This window comes from Musa acuminata, chromosome BXJ3-3 (assembly GCF_036884655.1).
Source record: "Musa acuminata AAA Group cultivar baxijiao chromosome BXJ3-3, Cavendish_Baxijiao_AAA, whole genome shotgun sequence".
Classification (NCBI taxonomy): Eukaryota; Viridiplantae; Streptophyta; class Magnoliopsida; order Zingiberales; family Musaceae; genus Musa; species Musa acuminata.
This window is the reverse complement of record NC_088351.1, coordinates 19,088,400-19,111,404: the sequence shown is the minus strand read 5'-3', so window position 1 is coordinate 19,111,404 and position 23,005 is coordinate 19,088,400. Positions and strand designations below refer to the sequence as shown.

General features: G+C 42.3%; 1 protein-coding gene across 3 annotated transcripts; it reads right to left on the bottom strand.

Moving 5' to 3' along the window:
- Positions 1–5,111: 5,111 nt before the first annotated feature.
- LOC135584631 (SWI/SNF complex subunit SWI3B-like) lies at positions 5,112–21,415 on the bottom strand. Of its 3 annotated transcripts, none has more exons than XM_065143827.1 (6): positions 21,162–21,415; positions 20,690–21,063; positions 6,785–7,192; positions 6,408–6,561; positions 5,753–5,913; positions 5,112–5,634 (listed from the first exon to the last, which is right to left on the bottom strand). In XM_065143827.1, the coding sequence occupies exons 1-6, from the start codon at positions 21,382–21,384 to the stop codon at positions 5,440–5,442; spliced, it is 1,515 nt and encodes a 504-aa protein (XP_064999899.1). In that variant the 5' UTR covers positions 21,385–21,415; the 3' UTR covers positions 5,112–5,439. The 3 variants fall into 3 exon arrangements, with proteins under 3 accessions (XP_064999899.1, XP_064999900.1, XP_064999901.1); XM_065143828.1 differs by having other exon boundaries at positions 5,753–5,883; positions 21,162–21,414; XM_065143829.1 differs by lacking the exon at positions 5,112–5,634 and having other exon boundaries at positions 5,829–5,953; positions 21,162–21,413.
- Positions 21,416–23,005: the final 1,590 nt, after the last annotated feature.

The following is a 23,005-nucleotide window of genomic DNA, read 5'->3' as shown; positions in this document are numbered from 1 at the left end:
ACTAGAAAATCTTCAATATATTAAAAATTTTTATTTTTTTCCTTTTTTCCATATATATGATCACTGACTCCTAACACTGTTTTTTTTTGCTGAAAATGGAGAGTACTCCATTTCAATATCTAGTTTAATCAAAATTAACCCGCCAACGCAAATAATAGTCCGTCAACCAAGAAAAATAATTAGGAAAGGAAGAATTTTTTGGGATGGATAGCCCCCAAAGTATTAAATGCTTAGTTTTCAATTCCAACGCCATGGGTTTTATCTCCGTTTTATTTTATCTCCTTCGATAAATAGACAATATTTCAACGTATAAGGTCAAAATGACAACTTGGTCCTGTTCATCAACATTCGTTCCTTCGTAGTAACGTTACTGACATCATATATTTGTTAGGATTGAATTTGATACTGAGAGAGGGTGAATTAGTGTTTCCATAAAAAATTCAACAAATTGAAAACTTTTGTTCGATGAAAAATTATGTCAAAAATGTTGAAAAATAAGTGTAATAAGTAATTAAAGTAATATTAATGATAATAAAAAATAAAATAGAAATATAAATCAAATCTTATAGTGGTTCGGTCATTGTGACATGTCCACTCCCGATTTCTCATCCGTTGAGGCTAACGACATCCACTAATGATCTTCCTTCAATGGGCGAAAACCAACTACCCTCTTACAACCCTTTTCTCCTTTTTCACAGGTTTAGGAGATAACTGTGACAACCACTCAACCCTCCCTTAAATAGAAATTACAATTTTAGAGAAGATGAGGAACTCTCGAGATTACAACAATGTTTTCCCCAATTTATGTTCTCAGTTCGAAAGTTTACTTAGTAGGGATGAGTGAGATATTTATAGACCCCAAATGGCTTCAAAAGGTAGAGCCAAAATTTAAATCCCAGAAATTTCGGGGTACTGGCAATACCATCGCCTGCCAGTCTGACATTAGGTGGTACCACTGCCCAGTCTAGCGGTACTACCGCCTGACACACTAACACTAGGTGGTACCATCGCCTAGTCTAGCGATACCACCGCCCGACATAGTCTAGAAGACTGTGTTTGGGTGGTACCATCACCTGACATAGTTTGTCCAGACATAGTCTAGGAGACTATGTCTGGGCGATATCACCACCTAGTTTGGGCGGTACCACCGTTAGACCCTATTACAGAACACTGAATAAGCCAAACAATTGGCTCAATTCAACCCTGATTCAGGCCCAATTGGCTCCTAATTGAGTTAACATTGTTTCACCCCAATACCGACTCAATTAGAGCTAAACTAACTCGATCTATATAAATTATTACAAAGCACGAATCATATGTTGTCTGGCATGTTATTGGTTTTTCTAGCACTTTGTCCGAGTCTTCGGCGCATCGTCCTCTCCTTTGGCGTATTGCCCAATCAGCATGTTGGCTCCTACAACTTTCGATCTCCTTGGTACAATGTTTGATCCTTCGACCCAATGCCCGAACTAACGGCATGAAGTCCTTCTATCGACATGTCGACCAATCCTCCAGCCCAACGTCCAATCTCCTGATATGTTCAACTCCAGCCAAACATTCCTCTTGCTTCAATCAATTTGCCTCTCCATGATTAAAGCTAGTCTTACGTCACTCAAAATGCAGATTAGATCATAAACTCATCAATTGATTTCATCATCAAAATCCAAGATTCAATAATCTCCCCCCTTTTTATGATGATAATCAATTGATGACGAAGTTTAAACTAAACTCCCCCTATCAATATAACATAATTTCAATTATAAACTAGATGTAATACATCATATTATTACTTACATCATAAGTTCAAGTATTGCATTCAAACCATCATACATAATAAAATTTCATTACTATGATCATCATCATACCTTCTTCCCCTTTGTCATCAACAAAAAAAAAAGGAGAAGTGCAATTAGCAATTTTTGAAACATGCAAGTTCTACTTCATTATAGAACATGCAAGCTTAGCAAGTTGTAAACATATGCAAGTTTTATAACATACAAGCTACCAACAATTTTGAGTTGTGCAAATTTATAAATTTTTCTTCTTGAGATGTTACTTTTGCTTTTCTTGAGTCGTGCAAGTTAGCAAATTCTTCTCATTGAAATGTGCAAGCTAGCAAGTTTTTATCCTTGAAATGTACAAGCTAAAAATCTTTCTCCCCCTTTATCATTGTCAAAAGGAAGGGGGTAATACAATGTTGTAAGTATTTTTCCTTTACATCAATTTTTAAGTCATGACAAATAAGATATCAAGAAAAAATTACATTAATATTTCAATCATAAAAAATGAAAGATCAAATCATGAATACCAAAATACCATGAGTCATTTTTAACATATCTCTTCTTTTGTAAATAATAGGAATGCTAGGAAATAATCTTGATTCATAAAGAAAACTCAAGTCATAAAAATCGAGAAATCGAGATCATAAAAATCGAGAAATCGAGATCATGTAAATACCAGAACACATAATTTATTTTGATCTTTAGTAAATAGCAAAAAGGAACATAGTAGAATAAAATATCTTGATTCAAGTATAAGAAATCTCAAGTTGTCAAGATCATGATTCATATATTAAAAATTTCAAGTTATAATTCTTAGAATCCACAAGAAAATTCATGATAAAAAAAATCCTCTTAAATAATAAAAAGAAATGATACAAGAACAGATATCTTGATTCATAAAAGATTTCAAGTTATAATTCTGAGGAATCAAGAGAAAAATCATCATTCATTTGTATAATACTTCTCTTTAATAAATAACGAAAAAAAATATTGGAAGATCAAGGATCTTGATTCAAAAAATCTCAAGTATCAAGTTCATGATTCAGATAAAACTCATTCAAATTTAATTTATCAAATCATCAAAATTATTTTCTTAACAGATTCATAAAAATAACATAAATAGATTCATTAATCTCTTTTGAACGCTCGATAAAATTTTAGGGATAAAGATATTTTCAAGAATAATGTATTTCCTTTTTTATGTGTTTCAATTTATGTGATTTATTTCATACAAGTATGTCTTTGTCTTTTATGCTAAACAAAAACATGCATCACCATTTAAAGTCGAAAAATAAGATTTATCACAAAAGTCATCAAGATCAAATCATCATTACTTCAAATCATCATGCATCATTAAATTATCAAGCATAATTTCATTAAACATAAAGTAATTTCAATCAAAATCATTTTATCTAATACATTTTTCTTTTTAAGTGAATCTAACTCTTCATACTTAGTGCTTCGATAAAAAATTCAATGATTCAAAAACTTTCATTTCATGAAAACCCATGTCGGAAATGTTGAAGGCGTGCTTGACTTAGAATAAGTGCAATAGGCAATTAAAGCAATATTAACTATAATGAAAAGCAAAATAGAAATACAAACCGAGTTTTATAGTGGTTCGATTATCGTGACCTACGTCCACTCTCGATTCCTCCTTCGTTGAGGCCATTGGCATCCACTAACGGTCTTCCTTCAATAGGCGAAGATCAAGTACCCTCTTATAACCCTTTTCTCCTTTTCACTGGTTTAGAAGATAACATTTACAACCACTCAACCCTCCCTTAAATAGAAATTACACTTTTAGATAAGATGAGGGGAACTCTCAAGATTACAATAATGTTTTCAATTTATGTTCTCAGTTCGTGTGTTTACTAAGCAGAGATGAGTGAGATATTTATAGGCCCCAAATGACTTCAAAAGGTGAACCCAAAATTCAAATCTCCGAGATTTCGGGGGTAGCGGTACCATCGCTAGTATTGGGCGGTAGCATCGCTTGCCAGTCTGACACTAGGTGGTACCATCGCCCAATCTGGCGATACTACCGATTGACACACTAACACTTTGGCGGTACCACCGCCCAGTCTGGTAGTGCCACCGCATGACACAGTCTAGAAGACTATGTCTGGGCGGTACCATCGCCCAGTTTAGCGGTAGTACCACCGCTTAACACAATCTAGAAGATTGTGTCTAGGCGGTACCATCTTCTAGTCTAGCGATAGTACCACCACTTGACACGATAAGACTGTCTATGAGGTACCACCACCTAGTCTAACGATATCAATTGGCCCCTAATTGAGTTAGCATTGTTTCACCCAAATACCGACTCAATTAGACCTAAACTAACTCGATATAAATAAATTATTATAAAGTACGAATTATATATTATCCGACATGTCATTGGTTCTTCCGACGCTTCGTCCGATCCTTCGGTGCATCGTCCTCTCTTTCGACGTATTGCCCAATTGACATGTTAACTCCCGCAACTTTCGATCTCCTTAGCGCAATATCCGACCCTTCGGCCCGATGCCCGAACTCACGATACAAAATCCTTCTATCGACACGTTGATCGATCCTCCAGCCCGATGTCCAATCTTTGGACATGTTCAACTCCGACCCAACATCTGATTCCTCCTACTTCAATCAATTTGCCTTTATCGAAGCTAATCCTGCGTTACTCAGAATGAATCACAAACACATCAATTGATTTTATTTTTAAAATTCAAGATTCAACAATATTCTATGATGTTTAAAGTTTTAAGAGCAGATGGATGTTACTTTTGATTTCAATGAGTGAAAAAAAAAAGAATTAATGTGTGCCCAAAAAATAAAATTTCAAAGGATATTAATATCAAACTTTATTTTTATTAGAGTGAAAAATTAAATTTTTAATTATTTTTTTTGCCATCTTAGGGCACAGTTAACATTATTCACTAAAAATAAAAAATTCTCTCCATACATTCCTCAAAATCAGAGATGTTGGAGGAAATTAATCACAGTTTTGTAAAAAATAAAAACCCTATTTATTTCTCAAGAAGAGATGAAAAATATGTTCAATATTATTTGATTGAATAATTGCCTCAAGTAAATCAAATGACATTTTGTAGGAGCCATTATGCAAAACAAAAAAAAATCAACAGCGCTATACATGCAAAAAGACTATACTTAAAATTGAGATAATTTCTTTATGATTCAAGTTACCAACTACTTTGTAACTCACTCACCATTGGATTTGAAATAACATTAGATGCTGGTGATAAGTTTCAGTTGTCTTAAACAACATTATGATTTTTTCCATGAGAATAGGGTTTTTTTTGTGCCTACTCAAAATGAAGCCTTAAAGCCACTGCAAATCTGATCCAAATGAAAATGTTCATCACAGAGATGGATGTTCTCCTTCCCCTCAAAAAACAAAGACACTGGAAGAGAAAATTTGCTGGACCAAGTGATCTGTTCATGCAACTGATGCAGGAGATCCATGAGTGAGAGACAAAGCAAATAAAAAGGGGAAAGAAAGAGATTTAGTAAGTAGAACACTAAAAGGAACAAGGAACTGCAGATTCACAATGAAACTCTAGTTGGATATCCTACTGCCGGAGAAAATGAGATGAGAGGTTGGATACCATATAATATAAAATATGTAAGATTTGCTTCACAATCAAGGAACATGATTAGTCTGCTTAACCTTCTCCCCTTTCTCATTCCCTTTTGACAAGAGCTGCATCTTATGTTGCATGATGGCTAACTGATCTGCAAAAAGAAGATCTTTCATGTGCCTCAGCTGCAGCCTCTCTTTTTCCAAGAGCAATTCCAACTCCTCAAAGTGTACAATCTTATCCTGGATTTCCTTCATCTGAACAAGAAAAATGTAAATCATCTTACTGAGCATTATTAGTTGGAGCAGGACAAGACGAACAAACTAAAACAAAACAATAGGTCCTCTAGAAACCTTGAGCCTGATGTTGGATTACCTGAACTTGCACTACGTCAGATAGATATTGCTCTACATCCTGCTCTTCCTTCTTAAGCTGAGACTGTGCCTGTGCCACAGCCTCATTGAGTACATCAGAAGAAGTTTGACCATTTGAAGCAGCAACAGCTTCTACATAGGAAGAAAGTTTAATTCTGTAGCCTTTAACAAATAGGAGAACTGATAAGATTCTCAAATGAGACTGCAACAGCAAAACAGCATACTCAGAAGGCCCACATGAATGTCACAATGCATAATTGAGTTATGATCCAATGATTTATTGAAATATTGAGGAGTTCTCATATATACAAAGTAAAAACTGCATGATATTACTTCATTATCAGGGTAAGCTAATTAACAGTATCAGTTAATACCGCCAAAGTTACAAAAAAAAAACATCAAATTCCCTTGAAACAAATAAAGGGCATCAAACTGTTCATGCCATCACAATAAGTATCATGATCTCAAAATTAGATAAAGCACCAGAATTTTGCATTTGAGAAAAGGACATCATCATACTCTTCATATTATCATAACAACTATCATGATCTCAAAATTCAATGAACAGAATTTTGGACTTGCTAAAAAACAGCTCCCAGTCTACCAAAACGCAATAAAAGAATAATAATCAAAACCTCACTAGATACAGCTTGTACCTTCTTCCTTTGCTCCATTGGAGGCAGCAGACTGAAGCCTATCATCACTTGCACTGATGCCACCAGTTATGTCCACTTTATGCAATGATGAAATGGCAGCTTGAGCCACAGCTTTGGCAACATCTGAACCCACCATTGCAGATAAGAAAGCAACCTGAAAATGCAAAATGGATGTGAGTTTAGGAACAAACAGGAAAAGTGAAATCCGAAGAATTAGTAAGCACCAATTACTTTATGCTCTGAAAATTTTTCATAAGCATTGAGCTGAATAATTTCAAACTGGATCCTGAATGCACATATTAGCTATTATCTGTATGCATACGAATATGCGAGTTCGTTAAACAAAAAAGATCCTCCATCAAAGTTGACATGCAAACCTGGGCCATGATTGGATTGCTTGCATCAGCTAGTGGTGTGAGACGCATCCGCTTCGAAAGACTCTGCTCTGGAACATTCTCCCCTTCAGGTACAGTTACTACCTTGTCATTTTTCTGGTGTGGCTTACCATATTCACCAACTTCTTCAGGCCCCAAAAACTGTTCTCCAAAGGGTAACTTGATGAATCTAGCAACACAGTCTATCTCTGATTTGGTACCAACATGCTCTGCCACCTTCTTCCAATCATCACCATACTGCAAAATGGCTTCAAGTAGGTGAATAGTCTCCTTGTCTGTCCAATCTGCCTTTGTTTCTTCAGTGATATCAACCCTTTTGAAATCTGTTGAACTGAGGCCAGGCCTATAGTCACCGCGAACAAAGCATCGTGCACATAGGATAATATCTGCCTGGATATAGCAAAATTTAGCACAATAGTAAAGATTAATTTCTTCTTGCACTAACAAGTGAAAACTGAATACCTAAATATAATATAGACAATGCAGCCATTCCAATTTGTGCATCAAAAGTTTTATATAAATATAAAATTCTGATAATCAGTTCACTGTAAAAATATTCACACAAATTGAAGTCATGGATCCATTTGCGTATGGATATATACCAGCTCCTTTCCTGATTAATGATGACCATAGGCAGCCAAAAACTGCATCCTTCATTGTTTTATTCTTCTCTGTTCCTAATTAATGACCTCATGTTCTCCTCCTTTTTTTTTCCTTGTGCTATTCTTCTTTGTTCCAATAAAATGGATGCTAATTTTTTATTACGTGCCCCAATGTTTCAATTCCTAGACTTTTCTGACCTTAAATTTCATCTTAACTCATCACCCAATATTTTCCTGCATTGCTTAGATGGAATCCCACACTTGTAGGTCATCATGGAACATTGACTGGTTTTATCATAAAAGATTTTTGGACAGATGCAGAGTCAATTATGCACTCTGACTTAAGCTTTGTTATTTTTCAAGAGGCCAAGAAAACCAGTCCTACCTTATCTATACATACAAATTTTGTTTTAATTCCAGAAATTTTATTGGTGGAAAAAACAACGGATTCAATGAGAATATTCTGAAATGTGATTAACTTTAACATGGCCCTGATCTTAAAGGCCACACGAAGCATACATTAGAAATCATGAATACTTTGATATTTGGTGTAATAGCTGGTCCATGCTGTAAATAGTGCCCTTTTGAAGGAACAAACATTACTTGATGAAGAGTGTTGATCAAATATTGGACGTCTAAGAATTAAAATGCAAGTACAGCTGTACAGGGAAAAGGATTCAGATGTCCTTATACTCAGCAGTTCAAGATCTGCTACCTAAGTGATGAAAAGATCAAGACATCCAAACATTACGGAGTTATGTAAGTACAGGGACAAGGTTGTAGATGCCCAAATCTAAGCCAAGTGAAATAAGCATATCTTCAAAATGAAATACTGGGATGGTGATAATGTATTCATTTGTAGAAATATGACGAGACATATTCACACCTACCAAGAGACATCAACGTTTATATACTTTTTGAACAACAAATTGAGTTCTAAGTTCTAACAATACTAACTCAGCCTATGAAACGGACAGGAAGGAATATGGATTCAGAATTTTGATGAGTTTTTACTCAATTCATTATATTGGAATATGAAATTTAAAGCATTCAAATACCTAAGATCTACCCATTCAACTTCATCCCCCACAAGGGAAAAAAAAAGAAAAGAGAGGAGAAAGAACCCCTGTGGCAATGAGCAACCATGCTCTAAGAAAACAGACAATAGAATTAATTATCTAAAATCAATGGCATTAGAAACTTTCGATATACACACATCAAAGTTCTTAAACTCAACTGTTGCTAAGTTCATATTCGAAGTTAATCATATGCAAAAAAAGCCTGCATAGTGAGAACCAGTTGGTATAGTCTGATAAATCCCAGAGGAATTCTATGTAAATTGATCTTTGAGGGGGATCAACCCTTGGAACGCTATAGGGGTTCCACCCTCCTAGAAGTCGGCCAAATGGTTGCAATTGTAGATGAACCTTATTTTCAAAGAGATGGAGGCTACATGCTTATATAGGATTCCAAACCCTAGCCATAGGGGCTGCTTCCTAAGTGAGTCACCCCTTTTGCCCTCAACCCTAATCAACCAGCCCAGTAAAAGGGGGCAGCGGCTAGGAAGCCCAAAGGCCCAAATATAAATCCTAGCCACTCTTCTTTATAGGATAGAGGCGACTAGGTGGGGTTTATTACAATCTCACAAGGTTTTATTAGCTGCTTCTTGGTTGAGTAGGACCCAACCCTGCTAGGGTCTTATCAAACCCGCCCTCTCCAAATCAGCCTTATCCTCAAGGCTAAGGTTCCATGAACTCAGGGAATCGGGTCTTCAGCTCTTCATATGATTCTCATGTGGTGTCTTCAAGTGGTAAATTATTCCAATGCACTAGTACTTCAGTAGAGGGACGTCGACGATGCATCAAGATCCTGTGGTCGAGGATGGCTTGTGGTTGAGCTTGAATAACTCCATCCTTAATGGTGTTAGGTAGTTGGATTTGGGGTGACTCGTGTTCTCCTAACTTGGGCTTCAGGCATGACACATGGAAGACAAGGTGAATTTTGGCATCCTCAAGCAATTTAAGTCTGTACACCACGACTCCAATACGCTTTGTGATCTGATAGGGCCCATAAAAACGTGGGGATAGCTTCATTTAGGCTCGTGTGTTGATGGAGAGTTGCTAGTATGACTGTAGGCGAAGATAAACCCAATCTCCTATTGAAAATTCTCTTTCGCTTCGTCGTGTGTCGACTTGCTGCTTCATTCTGACTTGAGCAGAAGAAAGATTATCCTTTACCAGCTGTAGGAGTTTTTCCCTGTCAATTAAATCTTGGTCGACCTGATCTACCTTAGCAAAGCCAATTATATATTTTAGAATCACAAGGGTCGATCGACCATACAGTGCTTCATATGGGGCACATTTTGTAGATGAATGATATGTAGTATTATACCATCATTCGGCCCAGGAAAGCCATTTTGCCCACTCCTTTGGCCGGTCACTAGCGAAACACCGAAGGTACGTCTCTAAACACCTATTCACCACCTCTATTTGGCCGTCAGTTTGTTGATGATATGCTATGCTCATCTTGAGTTTGGTGCTCTGTAACTGAAACAACTCAGTCCAAAATTTACTAGTGAAGATCCTGTCACGATCACTTACAATGGACCTTGGCATCCCATGCAGTTTAACAATATTTTCTATAAAAATCTAGGCAATACTAGCAACAGTGTAGGGATTTCGCACAGCACAAAAATGAGCATATTTCGTAAGTCGATCAACCACCACGAGAATTGTGCTTTTAACTTTGGAAGGTGGCAAACCTGCGATGAAGTCCATGGAGATGTCAGTCCACATCGAGTCCGGTATGGGTAGTGGTTGTAGCTTCCCTGGACTTGCCACTGTTTCACCCTTGTGTTGTTGACATACTTCACATTGTGCCACATATTCAGAAATAATTTTTTTCATCCCTCTCCGATAAAAATTTTGCTTCACTCTTTTGTAGGTTCTTAGAAACCCGGAGTGCCCTGTTGAAGGTGTGAAGTGCATTTCGTGCAAGATGATTTTAATATAAGGGGAGTCGAGTATAAGCGCAATGCGACCTTTGTAGCGTAGATCCTTCAAATCCCAAGTGTAGTGGGCTATTGCGCTTGGATCCTCCACCGAGTTTTTTATGATGTTGCTGATCTCTGGATCCTTCTTTCATTCCTCCCTAATGTCCTCGAGGAAGCCGGTGGTAGGAAGGGAGATGGTTAAAAATTTAGCTTGCTCAGCTAGCCCTGAGAGTGCATCTGCAACAACGTTTTCTTTTCTCTTTTTGTAAATAATTTCATAATAAAATCCTAGAAGTTTGGTTACCCATTTTTGTTGCTCAGGGGATGATATCTTTTGCTCCAAAAAGTACTTAAGGCTTCTATGGTCGGTTTTAATTTGAAATCGCCGGCCGATCAGGTAAGGTCTCCACCTCGTTATTGCGTGCACAATGGCGAGCATCTCCTTATCATATATTGACATTTTTTTTATAGGAGGGAGACAATACCTTGCTGGTGTATGCGAGCGATCGACCATCTTGCATGAGAACGACTCCAATTCCGACTCCAGATGCATCGGCCTCAATGATGAAGGGTCGACTGAAATCTAGTAGCGCTAGCATCGGTCTCGTCATGGCTGCCTTAAGTTCGTCGAAGGCAGCGGAGGCTTTGCCCGACCATTGGAAGACGTCTTTTTTCAATAGAGAAGTGAGAGGTGCACTGATCTTCCCATAGTCCTTCACAAATTTTTGGTAGTAGCTCGTTAGTCCAAGGAACCCGCGTAGTAATTTCACGTTTGTAGGTTTCAGCCAACCTTACATTGCTTCAATTTTTGTTGGGTCTACCGCCACTCCTTCTGATATTATGTGCCTAAGGTACTCTACTTTTTTATGGAGAAAGTTACATTTTGACTACTTAACAAAAAGAGTATTCTTCCGAAGGATCGTCAAAACAACCCACAAATGCTGAAAGTGAGTCTCAAGAGAAGGGCTATAAATGAGAATATAATCAAAAAATACCAGCACAAATTTACGAAGAAAGCTCCGAAAAATATTGTTCATGAGACTTTAGAAGGTTGAAGGAGCATTAGTGAGTCCAAAAGGCATTACCAAGAATTTATAATGGTCGTTATGTGTGCGGAATGCAGTTTTTGGAATGTCGTCTTCACATACCCGAATTTGGTGGTAACCGGATCGGACGTCCAACTTCGTGAAGACTCGAGATCCTTTTAACTCATCAAGAAGTTCATCCATCACTAGTATTGGGTACATCCGTCAAGTTCGGTAGTCGATGCACATCCGTCAAGTTCCGTCCTTCTTGCGTACAAGTAGCACCGGGGAGGAATAGGGGCTGCAACTTAACCGAATCACCCTTGTTTCAAGCATCTCCTTTACAATCTTTTCAATTTCATCCTTTTGGAGGTGAGGATAACGGTACAACCGAATGTTCGCTAGTGGCTTGCCCGGAAGAATTGGAATATGATGGTCATGTTGTCGAGTAGAAAGAAGACCACGCGGATCAGTAAAAATGTCGACAAATTCATAAAGCAATTGGGCGAGATTTTAATCTTCAATTTCTATTTTCTTCCCCTCTGGTTGCTGCTGGAGATGCATCAAAAAGCCACCATTTGTCTTGTGTAAAACGTTCTCCATTCTGTCACGGCCTTAGTTGGAATTGCCTAAGGCGTGAGGCACCCTTGCGGCCAAGACGCGAACTTAGCTTGCGTTGCCTAAGTCGCGCTTCGCCCTTGCGATATTGCTCCGCAAAGATCAGCCCACTCGTAACCTCTCGCAGGTCCTGAAGGACCTGTAAAAAAGAAAGTTGATTAGTTCGAAAGAACGAGTGACGGACAAGTCCCGACGTCTCGCGAAAAGAGGGGAAGCTTTACAAGCAATTCAGCGAGCACCTTGCGTGCACAAGAGAAAAGAGGGAGAGGCGGAAAACAAGGGCTTTAGAAGGTTGAACGAACAACTGCAAGCCCACAAACAGCTGCTCACCGAGTCTCGGGCGCGACAACAAGTTCCCGTCAAGGCAACGTGCGAACTTGCGAATGAGTGTTCAACGCCCGGTACTATACCGAAGCCCCATCCAGCCCTGTGCCACCCGGGGGGTTCCAAGGGGCTGAGATGGCTGACATTTTCGTGAGCGGAGGCAGATTCCATAAATCAGCCCGTGGCACACGAAAACGGAGCTGTTTTGGGTTGTTTTGGGGCTGTTTTGCTCGGTTCAGTGAGCGGTCGCTTTGTAACGCTGCAGCTTGTTCGAACTTGCATTTTTACAAGCAAAATGACTCAAAACCAAGGCAAAACAGGCTGCCAAGTAACTGTACATGTAGATGAGAGCGACGAACGGTTCGTTGAACGGAGTTGTTGCGGGTGCACGACGACCGTTTGTGACATTCTCCCCCACTTAAACTGTCGACGCCCTCGTCGACGCTTGTTGGTAGTTGTTGATAATTTCTTCTTCATGTCGCAGGGCGTCTTCAGGCTCCCAACTAGCTTCAGTTCAGGGAAGCTTTCGCCACTTCACCAAGTATTCTGTCTGCTCAGCTCCGTTATGTAGCTTTATCTTGCGGTCCGCTAGAATGGTTTCAACTCGCTTCTCGTAGGAGGCTGTGATGGGAGGTAGCCGAGTTGGAACACTTCAGGAAGCATCTTGCGGATCTGAGTGGTAGGCTTTTAGGTTGCTGGCGTGAAGAACGTTGTGAATTTTGAACCACGCCGATAGCTGCAACTTGTAAGAGACATTGCCTACCCTGCTGATAATTGGGAAGGGCCCTTCATACTTGCGCACCAATCCTTTGTGGACTTTGTTCCTAAAGAATTGGAGTGATGCTGGTTGGAGCTTTACCAACACCAAATCGCCAACTTTGAACTCTTGCAGTCGCCTTCCTAAGTCTGCCCACTTCTTCATCCTTTTTGCTGCCTTCTCCAAGTAAGCCCGCGTAATATCTGCATTTCGATGCCACTCCTTTGCGAAATGGTAGGCTGACGGACTACTCCCAGTATACCCAATGGCCATGGTGTGCGGAGTCGACGGTTGTTGTCCAGTAATGATCTCGAAGGGGCTCTTGTTGGATGCAGAGCTCCGCTGCAAGTTGTAGGAGAATTGGGCAATGTCCAATAGCTTCACCCAATCTCGTTGGTTGGCACTCACGTAGTGCCGAAGATATTGTTCCAGGAGCGAGTTTATCCTTTCAGTCTGGCCATCCGTCTGAGGGTGGAGGCTTATAGAGAAGTATAACTTTGACCCCAACAATTTGAATAGCTCGGTCCAGAATCGTCCTAAGAACCAAGCGTCTCGATCACTAATGATATTGTGCGGGACTCCCCAATACTTCACCACATCCTTCATTATCAGCTTGGTCGCCTCCTCCACTGAACAGTGTAGGAGAGCAGCAATGAAAGTTGCATACTTTGAAAACCGATCGACCACCACGAGTATCGATCCGAGTCTCCCTACAAGTGGCAAGCTTGATATGAAGTCCAAGGAAATGCTCTCCCACAACGTTTCTGGTACGGGCAATGGCTCCAAAAGTCCCACCGGCTTCCGCTGCTCCACCTTGTCTTGTTGGCAAGTAAGGCATGTTCAAACATATTCCTCCACATCAGTCCTCATCTTCGGCCAGTAGAAGGCCCTCTCCACGAGAGCCAACATTCTGTGAATGCTTGGGTGTCCAGTCCAAAGGGAATCGTGACACTCTTTTAAGAGTTCACGCCTCAAATTGTCCACTCGGGGAACATAAACCCTATTCCCTTTTGTGTAAACGAGTCCCTCCTGGACCCAAAATCGTTGTACCTTGCCTTCTTTGATGAGCTACATCAAGATAACTACCTGGGGGTCACTATACAGTCCATCCCTGATCTTGGAAAGGAAGTTGGAGTACAATTAACTTGCTTGGCCTCCGCCCTCCAATTGTGCGGCATTCACACGCTCCACTTTCCGACTCAATGCATCGGTCACGACATTTACCTTCTCAGGCTTATACTCCATTGCCATATCAAATTCAGCCAGGAAGTCCTACCATCGTGCCTGCTTTAGGGAGAGCTTCTTCTGAGTTTAGAAATAGCTCAGAGCGATGTTGTCCGTCCTCAGCACAAATCGCGATTCGAGGAGATAGTGTCGCCAAACTCGTAGACAGTGGATCACCGCTGTCATCTCCTTCTCATGCACTGGATAACGCCGCTCGGTCTCGTTGAGTTTGCGGCTCTCGTAGGCCACCGGATGACCCTCCTACATGAGTACTCCCCCAATAGCGAAGTCCAAAGCATCTGTATGAACTTCAAAAGGCTCTCCATAGTCTGGAAATTTGAGCACTGGTTCTTCCATAACGGCAGCTTTCATATCTTGGAATGCTATTTCACATTTATCAGACCACTTCCAAGGCTGCTCTTTCTTTAGTAACTTCGTCAGTGGAGTTGCACGCTTCGAGTACCTCGCTATGAAGCGTCGATAGTAGTTGACGAAACCAAGGAAGGATCTCAACTCTGGCACCTTCTTTGGAGTTCGCCATTCCGCAACCGCTTGCACCTTCGACTTATCCATCCGAATGGAGCCATCACCGATTCGATGCCCCAAGAATAAGATCTCAGTTTGAGCAAAGTAGCATTTCTCCCTTTTCACGAACAAAGTGTTCTCCCTGAGAACCTTGAAAATTGTCCGAAGGTGTTTGACGTGCTCCTCGAGCGTTTGATTGTAGACGACGATATCGTCCAAATAGACGACCACGAACTTATCCAAATACTCCTTGAATAGCTGGTTCATAAGAGTGCAGAACGTGCCCGGAGCATTGGTTAAGCCGAAAGGCATCACTAAGAACTCAAACGCTCCATACCTGGTCACATAGGTAGTCTTCGATTCGTCGCCTTCAGCAACACGTACCTGCCAATACCCCGACCGAAGGTCGAGCTTCTAGAAATACTTAGCTTTGCCCAACTGGTCGAACAAGTCCGCGATGAGCGGGATGAGATACTTGTTCTTCACTGTCACTTTGTTAAGGGCTCGGTAGTCGACGCATAATCGGAGGCTCCCATCTTGTTTCTTCTGGAAGAGAACTGGAGCTCCGAAAGATGCTTTAGAGCTGCGGATGAGACCACCGCTTAGCAGTTCACCTAACTGCTTCCTAAGTTCTGCCAACTCTGGCGGGGACATGCGGTAGGGTGGTCTCGCTGGAGGCTTCACTCCTGGCTCCAGCTCGATGTTATGAACCACGCCCCTGCGTGGTGGAAGAGTCTTCGGTAACTCGGGTGGCATAACGTCATTGAACTCTTTCAGGACGTTCGCCACCACAGCAGGTTCTTGAATGGCCTTCTCGTCAAGTGGCTCTAGCTTCATCGCAGCCATGAAGGTTAATTCACCTTTTTGCACCCCTTTCTTTAGTTGCAACGCCGATATATGTTGCGTTTCCTTGGTTCCTCTCCGAGAGACAGGAACCACGCAGGGATCGTCGCCTCCCATCATACATAGGGAGTTCAAGAACGGCATTGGCACCAACTTCGCTGCGTGCATAAACTTCATTCCAAGAATCACTTGGAAGTCATCCAATGGCACTGCCATCATGTTGGTGTTCCCGCTCCATGTCCCGATTTTAATGGGACTCCCTTCGCCAACCCGAAGATTCGCTTGGCCTCCGAGTTCACCGCCTTCATTCGACTTGGGCTCTTCTCCAAGATCAACCCAAGTTGCTTTGCTTCTCGATCGGCTATAAAGTTGTGGGTAACGCCTATGTCCACCATTGCACGAGTTGTAATCACTTGGAAGTCATCCAATGGCACTGCCATCATGTTGGTGTTCCCGCTCCATGTCCCGATTTTGATGGGGACTCCCTTCGCCAACCCGAAGATTCGCTTGGCCTCCGAGTTCACCGCCTTCATTCGACTTGGGCTCTTCTCCAAGATCAACCCAAGTTGCTTTGCTTCTCGATCGGCTATAAAGTTGTGGGTAACGCCCGTGTCCACCATTGCACGAGTTGTTTGGCCATTGAGCTTGATATCAACATACATTAGCTCGCCACTTCCTGCTTTTTGTTGCCTTGTCTTCGGGTTCTCCCCCACTTGACCACGTAGGGCGTTCAACAAACGCATGGCTCCCATCCGGGGTCCTTGCGACTCCTCATCGTCGCTGCTGGCTTCAGAACTACTCGAACTAAGGGCGATAGCCTTGCCCTTGTCCGATTTGGGAGGGTGGATGGAAGCTGTTAGCGCATTGAGTGCCTGTTTTTGTGGGCACTCCCTCACCATGTATGGCCCTCCACACAAGAAGCATCCGCCAAGTTTCGGAGCCTTGCCTTTCGGGCTTGGCCCCTTGTGGGAACTCTTCTTCTTTTGTTCGCCCCCGAGCTCCTTCCCTCGAGAGTGTTTTGGAGGGCGATTACCTGAAGATTATTTCCTTCTCCCTGGGTCTTCAGAGGAAACAAAGTCGATGAGCCTTTCTGCAGCAGCAATTGCCCCGACCACATCGGTGACATTCCTTCGATTTAGTTCCTGTTGAGCCCATGGCTTCAAACCATCGAGGAAGCTGAACAACTTGCCCTTCTCGGACATGTCCTGTATGTCCAGCATTAGTGCAGAAAATTGTTTCACAATAGTCTCGAATGGTGCAACTCTGGCGAAGTTGTCACAACTTTCTTCTTGCGACAAACTCCGTGTTCTCAGGTAGGAACTGAGTTCTCAACTCCCGCTTCAAGTCTTCCCATGTGTCAACCCGACACCGACCTTGTTGGATCTCCTCCCAACGGGTTCACCACCAAAGTTTCGCATCTCCGTTCAGATACATTGTTGCTATAGAAACTTTGGTATTGTTCCATGTCGAACAGAAAATTCTCGAACTCTTTGACATCTCTGGCCCCTCCATAACCATGAGGCTCAGGTGCCCTCAAGTTTTGTGGTGGTGCAACGCGGGTGTTGCTTCCTCCCACATTTAGTGCCCGTGTGAGCATGGCCACCTTTGAAGTGAGTTCCGCCACGACATCCTGTAAGTGTTGCACGGAGTCTTTGGTGTCATCAGACAGTCGGTCGACTAGGGCCTCGACCTTGTCGATCCTGGACTCCGCTTCCTCTTGCGAGCTCTCTACCCCAACAAGCCTTTGTTGACCATTGTAGAGTTCCTCCACACTCGTTTCAAGAACATCCAGGCGGGTTTCCGCCGTTGTGAGTCTCTCCTTGTGACTCTTTTTCCCAGTTGGCGCTCCAGATTACGCCTCCTCTGCTCGTAGAGAGTAGCCAACTTCTCGCTCATCATGTTCGTTGTCGCGCTCCTCTTGAGCGGCTCCAACAGCATGAGAGCGAGTGTGCACATGCAGCCCACCTGCGGCTGCTTGGGGCAAGGGTCCGGCTTGCCCCGTCTTGCTGGATTCGCCACGATGCTTTGCCATGGCGAAGTTGCGAAGTTCCTTCCCTGCTCGCTCGAAGTGCTTGCCCGCTCTGATACCACAATGTCACGGCCTTAGCTGGAATTGCCTAAGGCGTGAGGCACTCTTGCGGCCAAGACGCGAACTTAGCTTGCGTTGCCTAAGTCACGCTTCGCCCTTGCGATATTGCTCCGCAAAGATCAGCCCACTCGTAACCTCTCGCAGGTCCCGAAGGACCTGTAAAAAAGAAAGTTAATTAGTTCGAAAGAACGAGCGACGGACAAGTCCCGACGTCTCGCGAAAAGAGGGGAAGCTTTACAAGCAATTCAGCGAGCACCTTGCGTGCACAAGAGAAAAGAGGGAGAGGGGGAAAACAAGGGCTTTAGAAGGTTGAACGAACAGTTGCAAGCCCACAAACAGCTGCTCACCGAGTCCCGGGCGCGACAACAAGTTCCCGTCAAGGCAACGTGCGAACTTGCGAATGAGTGTTCAACGCCCGGTACTATACCGAAGCCCCATCCAGCCCTGTGCCACCCGAGGGGTTCCAAGGGGCTGAGATGGCTGACGTTTTGGTGAGCGGAGGCAGATTCCAGAAATCAGCCCGCGGCACACGAAAACGGAGCTGTTTTGGGCTGTTTTGCTCGGTTTGGTGAGCGATCGCTTTGTAACACTGTAGCTTGTTCGAACTTACATTTTTACAAGCAAAATGACTCAAAACCAAGGCAAAACAGGCTGCCAAGTAACTGTACATGTAGATGAGAGCGACGAACGGTTCGTTGAACGGAGTTGTTGCGGGTGCGCGACGACCGTTCGTGACAATTCGTTGGGTCAAAACGGTGGTTACGTTGCTTCCGCGCTTCCCACGTAGGATGATCTGTTTGCCTTTGCAATATAATTTCATAATTAATTTAAAAAAATTCCAAGAGACATCACCTAGCGTTGTCAGTCATTTTATGCCAAGCACGGCCTCATAGTCATCAATTGGTCGGAGGAAGAAGTCGATGATAATTTCTTGGTCCTGCAGTAATAGTTTCACCTGCGAACATCTTTAGTCGCACTTTAGGATTCTATCGTCGGCGACCTTTACGTCGAGCTTGCTGCAACCTTCGATGTGGAGAGTCATCCGAGCAGCAACCTTACTGTTTATGAAGTTATTAATGGTGCCCGTGTCGATGAGAACAGTGATTGGTTGTTATTTGAGAAGGCCTCCAACTTTCATCATTTATGGGTTTGAGTAGCCGGCTAGCGCATATACCATAAAGTCAGTCGGTTGTGGCTCTTCTTCCGCATCTTCTTTATGTTCAAGGCTCTCTTCTGGATATTCAATGACCTCTTCTTCTACTGGTTCAATAACAATAAGTCTTCCTTTTTTACAACGATACTTGCGGCTCCACAGCTCGTCATAATGCCAACATAACCCCTTCGCAGATCGCTCCCGAAGCTCTTCTCTTGTCAACCTTTTTGGTGCAGGGGCTCGGTTGACGGTAGGGGGGCTGAGGGCTTTGGTATTGCTGGTCGTGGAGCGACCCTAGTCCTCCGGACTTCATGGTTCAATCGCTCCTCTTGAAGTCATGCAAAAGAGATGGATGCCATAAGCGTGTACGGTTGTCGTGCTTTAACTTCTCCCCAGATCTCCAATAAAGGTCTCCAATAGTTGTTTTTCATATCAATCACGAATTTGATTAGATAACCTTTCAAACATGGTTTGTTACTCCTGAATGATGAAAGTATGTCGAATCTTTGCTAGTTGTCCGTCAATGTTCTCGTAATCGGTTGGTCTGAAGCGGATCAATAGTCCTTCTTTAAATTGTCGCCATAAGAGGACTCTATGAGTGTGTTCAAACCAGTCAAACCACTGTACGGCATCCCCTTCAAGATGTATAGCCGCAATTTCCACCATAAATGCGTCCACGATTTTGTGGTACCGAAAATATCGCTCCGCACGTGAGATCCAACCAATTGGGTCTCCTTCCCATCTAGGTAAGTCCACCCTCATGCGTGGATAGTAGGGATCGATCATAGAGCCTCCCCTCTCTTGGAAATCATCTCTTCGGTCAGAGCTCTCTCTTTGATGTGATTTCTTCGGGCTTGATGGTCGGCCCAAACTGAGTTCGGTAAAGAGAGTCTGAATCTTATGTTCCATTCGTGTCTTAAAGGCTTCGAATTTAGTATTGATTGCCTCCTCAGATATCATAGTATATGCCCCAAAATCTGTAATGTTAAGATCCCTCTTTTGTTGTCGGGTTAAAGGCATGTATCGATTGAGAGAAATGGTGGTCGAACAGGTTAGTGGATTAGTAGACGTGGGCTGCGGTTTAGGCTTGTTTTGTGACTGTTTTAGGTGCGGTTTGAGGGTATGATTTGGTGAAGTTTAAGGGCTATGATGGTAATAGATTGACGATGGAGATGACGACATCAAGAGCAATTATGAGAATTGCTTGGCTGGCGGTGAAAGACAAAGGTGGCAGCAAAAGCAACAAGATCGCTGCTCTGATACCAGATGATAGAACCCCAAAGGAATTCTATGTAAATTGATCTTTGAAGGGGATCAATCCTTGGAACGCTATAAGGGTTCCACCCTCCTAGAAGTCGGCCAAATGATTGCAATTGTAGATGAATCTTGTTTTCAAAGAGATGGAGGTTACATACTTATATAGGGCTCTAAACCCAAGCCCTAAGAGCTGCTTCCTAAGTGAGTTACCCCTTTTGCCATCAACCCTAACCAACCAGCCTAGTAAAAAGGGGCAACAGCTAGAAAGCCCAAAGGTCCAAATATAAACCCTAGCCACTCTTCTTTATAGGATAGAGTCGGCTAGGTAGGGTTTATTACAATCTCACAAGGTTTTATTAATTGCTTCTTGATTGAATATGACCCAACCCTGCTAGGGTCCTATCATAGTCCTCGTCCAACTAAGTATTAGAAAGAGTACAAATGAAAGGTCCTCGGTCTTGGTGATCAATCAGCATACCTTATCCGTGGTGAAGCATGCCATGTTACAAGAGGATTTGCAATGGGAACAGATCCTCCTAGGAGTTTCCTTCTTCTCCGAATCATCGCCCATTTCCCCCTTCTTCGCGCTCGGCTTGGCCGAGGGCGTGTAGTTGATCAGGCCCCACTCTTCTAGGAAATCAAACACCCTACGGATCGACCCGACATCCCCGACCAACCCCCGCCGGGCGTCGGTGAACGTGATCTTCCTCGACGGGTTCCCCCTGAACCGTCTAATAATCGAGTCCCTGTAGTACTTGTACACCCCGGGGTTCTTGGAAGCCGACTTCCCGTCGAAGAACTCCGATAGGACCCTGCGCTCGGTGTCGTGGATCTGGTCCCAAGAGAACCACCCTAGGCGAAGAGGAAACGAACCAAGTTAGAGTTTTTGGGGGCAGAAGAGCCACCATGTGGAAGGTGAAAGCTAGGGCTTTGGTTGGTTGTCGACAGACCGGAGCAGCTGGGGATGGTGATGGTGTACGAGGCGGCAACCGCAGCGGGAGACGGTTCCAGCGGGATGGAACTGACTGAGGCGGGGGGATCTCGGGGCTCGGCAACCGGAACCTCGGATTTGACGGCGGCGACAGGCAGAGGCTGGGGGTGTTGCTGGGGCCGAGGGGGGTTCGGCGGCGAGAGAACGGGGGCCTGCGCAGGCGGTGGCGACGACGAAGCCATGACGCCGGAGAGGGCAATGTCTCTTCTTCGCCCCCCTATTGGAGCTATAAATTCCGAGCAATGGCCGCATCCGATCTGTCACCATCTTGGGGAAATCCGGATCCGGGTACGAGCTCATCCCAGATCCGGACCCGGTCCGGGGAGGGACAACGATTAAGCAATTGAACCCGGCCCGGGCCGGGATTTCGTTCCGGATCGAGCGGAATGATTAGTGATGAGAAAAAAAAGAAAGCAATAACAAATACAACGTTTGACAAAATTAGTCAAATTATAAATTATTAAAGCAGAATTTGGTAGTTGGTGATGCCGAGGATTCGAAGCTTATCTTGATTTCAGTCCGAATCTATCATAATCTTGATAGATGAGTGATTTGGAAAAGGATCCTAAAAATTTATATATTGAGGATATATTCGTTTAAAATCTATCCGATATTTAAATTAATAACTCTGAAAAAAAAGTAAGCTAGGATTTGAAGGATCTAAAGAGCTCTATGTGAGTTAATATATCTGGCCTTTCTACATAGGCTAATCATCGGGATTAAATGAGAGTTGATTTGTAAGAGGATTTTGTGATATTATCAATCATTACTTCGACTTGAGGAGTCATAAACTGTTGGACATTATAATTAATATCATCATATCAATTATATGGGCCACTCATTTTAGGTGTCACGCTAACGATGCATTGGAATAGGATTTGACATATTATTGGATTGTCCACGTATCAAATCCTCATATCACAAATGAAATTAAACCAATTAATATGATAAAAATATATAGAGAGAGACTTACATTTAAATATTAATAAGATATGTAGAGTTATATAGTGACACATGAATACATCGATTTTCCTACCTTGGCATATCTATTTTGGCATATGATATATCTCTCTCAGCATGTTGGTGTCTTCACCTAGCTTCCCATATATTTTTTTTATTTAGACATGTTCCTCATGTCCTGTATTAATACAAATTAACTCGCATAGCAAGAAGATCGTATCTTGCATAAATTTATACTCAAAAATCTATTATGTATATAATTTTTTTCAATATAATTTCACAAATATTTAAGATGATTATAAAAATCTAATATATAAAGAGATAACTTTTTTCATCTCTCCATCATTCGTCCAGCAATTGCTCCAGATATTATGCTAACCTGAAAAATAATGTACACGATAATCTAAGATTCATATTTATTCTAGTTATGGGTCATTGGGCCTAGACCGGAGTCAAATTCAATTGAACCATGCATAAACCAGCTCTGTGGATGCTAAGTTGTTCTAAATAGCAATGAATTGGCCCAATTATTACTAAATCTAGCTATGTTGGCTTAGTCATCATTAAAACTAACTGATCTGGCTCCAATTGGTCCTAAACCGATCAGATTCATGTTTAATTCCTCTTGAACCATATAGAATAGGTCCAACATAGTTTGAGTTGTCCTAAATTGATCTGAATCAACCACAATTGACCAATTGGTTTAAATCAACCTAATTAGTTTAGATCAGAGTTCAATTACTATGAACTGATCTGAGTTAGGGCTCAATTGGCTTAAACTAATCCTAAATATTATAAACTGGAATTCGGTTGGCTTGAACATTTCGGGACGGTGGCATACCA

What these genes read in the sequence shown, in the direction of transcription:
- LOC135584631 (XM_065143827.1), bottom strand. Translation starts at nt 21,384, where the DNA reads ATGGCTTCGTCGTCGCCACCGCCTGCGCAGGCCCCCGTTCTCTCGCCG. An exon ending in CATGCTTCACCACGGATAAG is followed by an intron (nt 7,193 to 20,689) that starts GTATGCTGATTG and finishes TGCTATATCCAG; the next exon opens with GCAGATATTATCCTATGTGC. An exon ending in GCAATCCAATCATGGCCCAG is followed by an intron (nt 6,562 to 6,784) that starts GTTTGCATGTCA and finishes TTGCATTTTCAG; the next exon opens with GTTGCTTTCTTATCTGCAAT.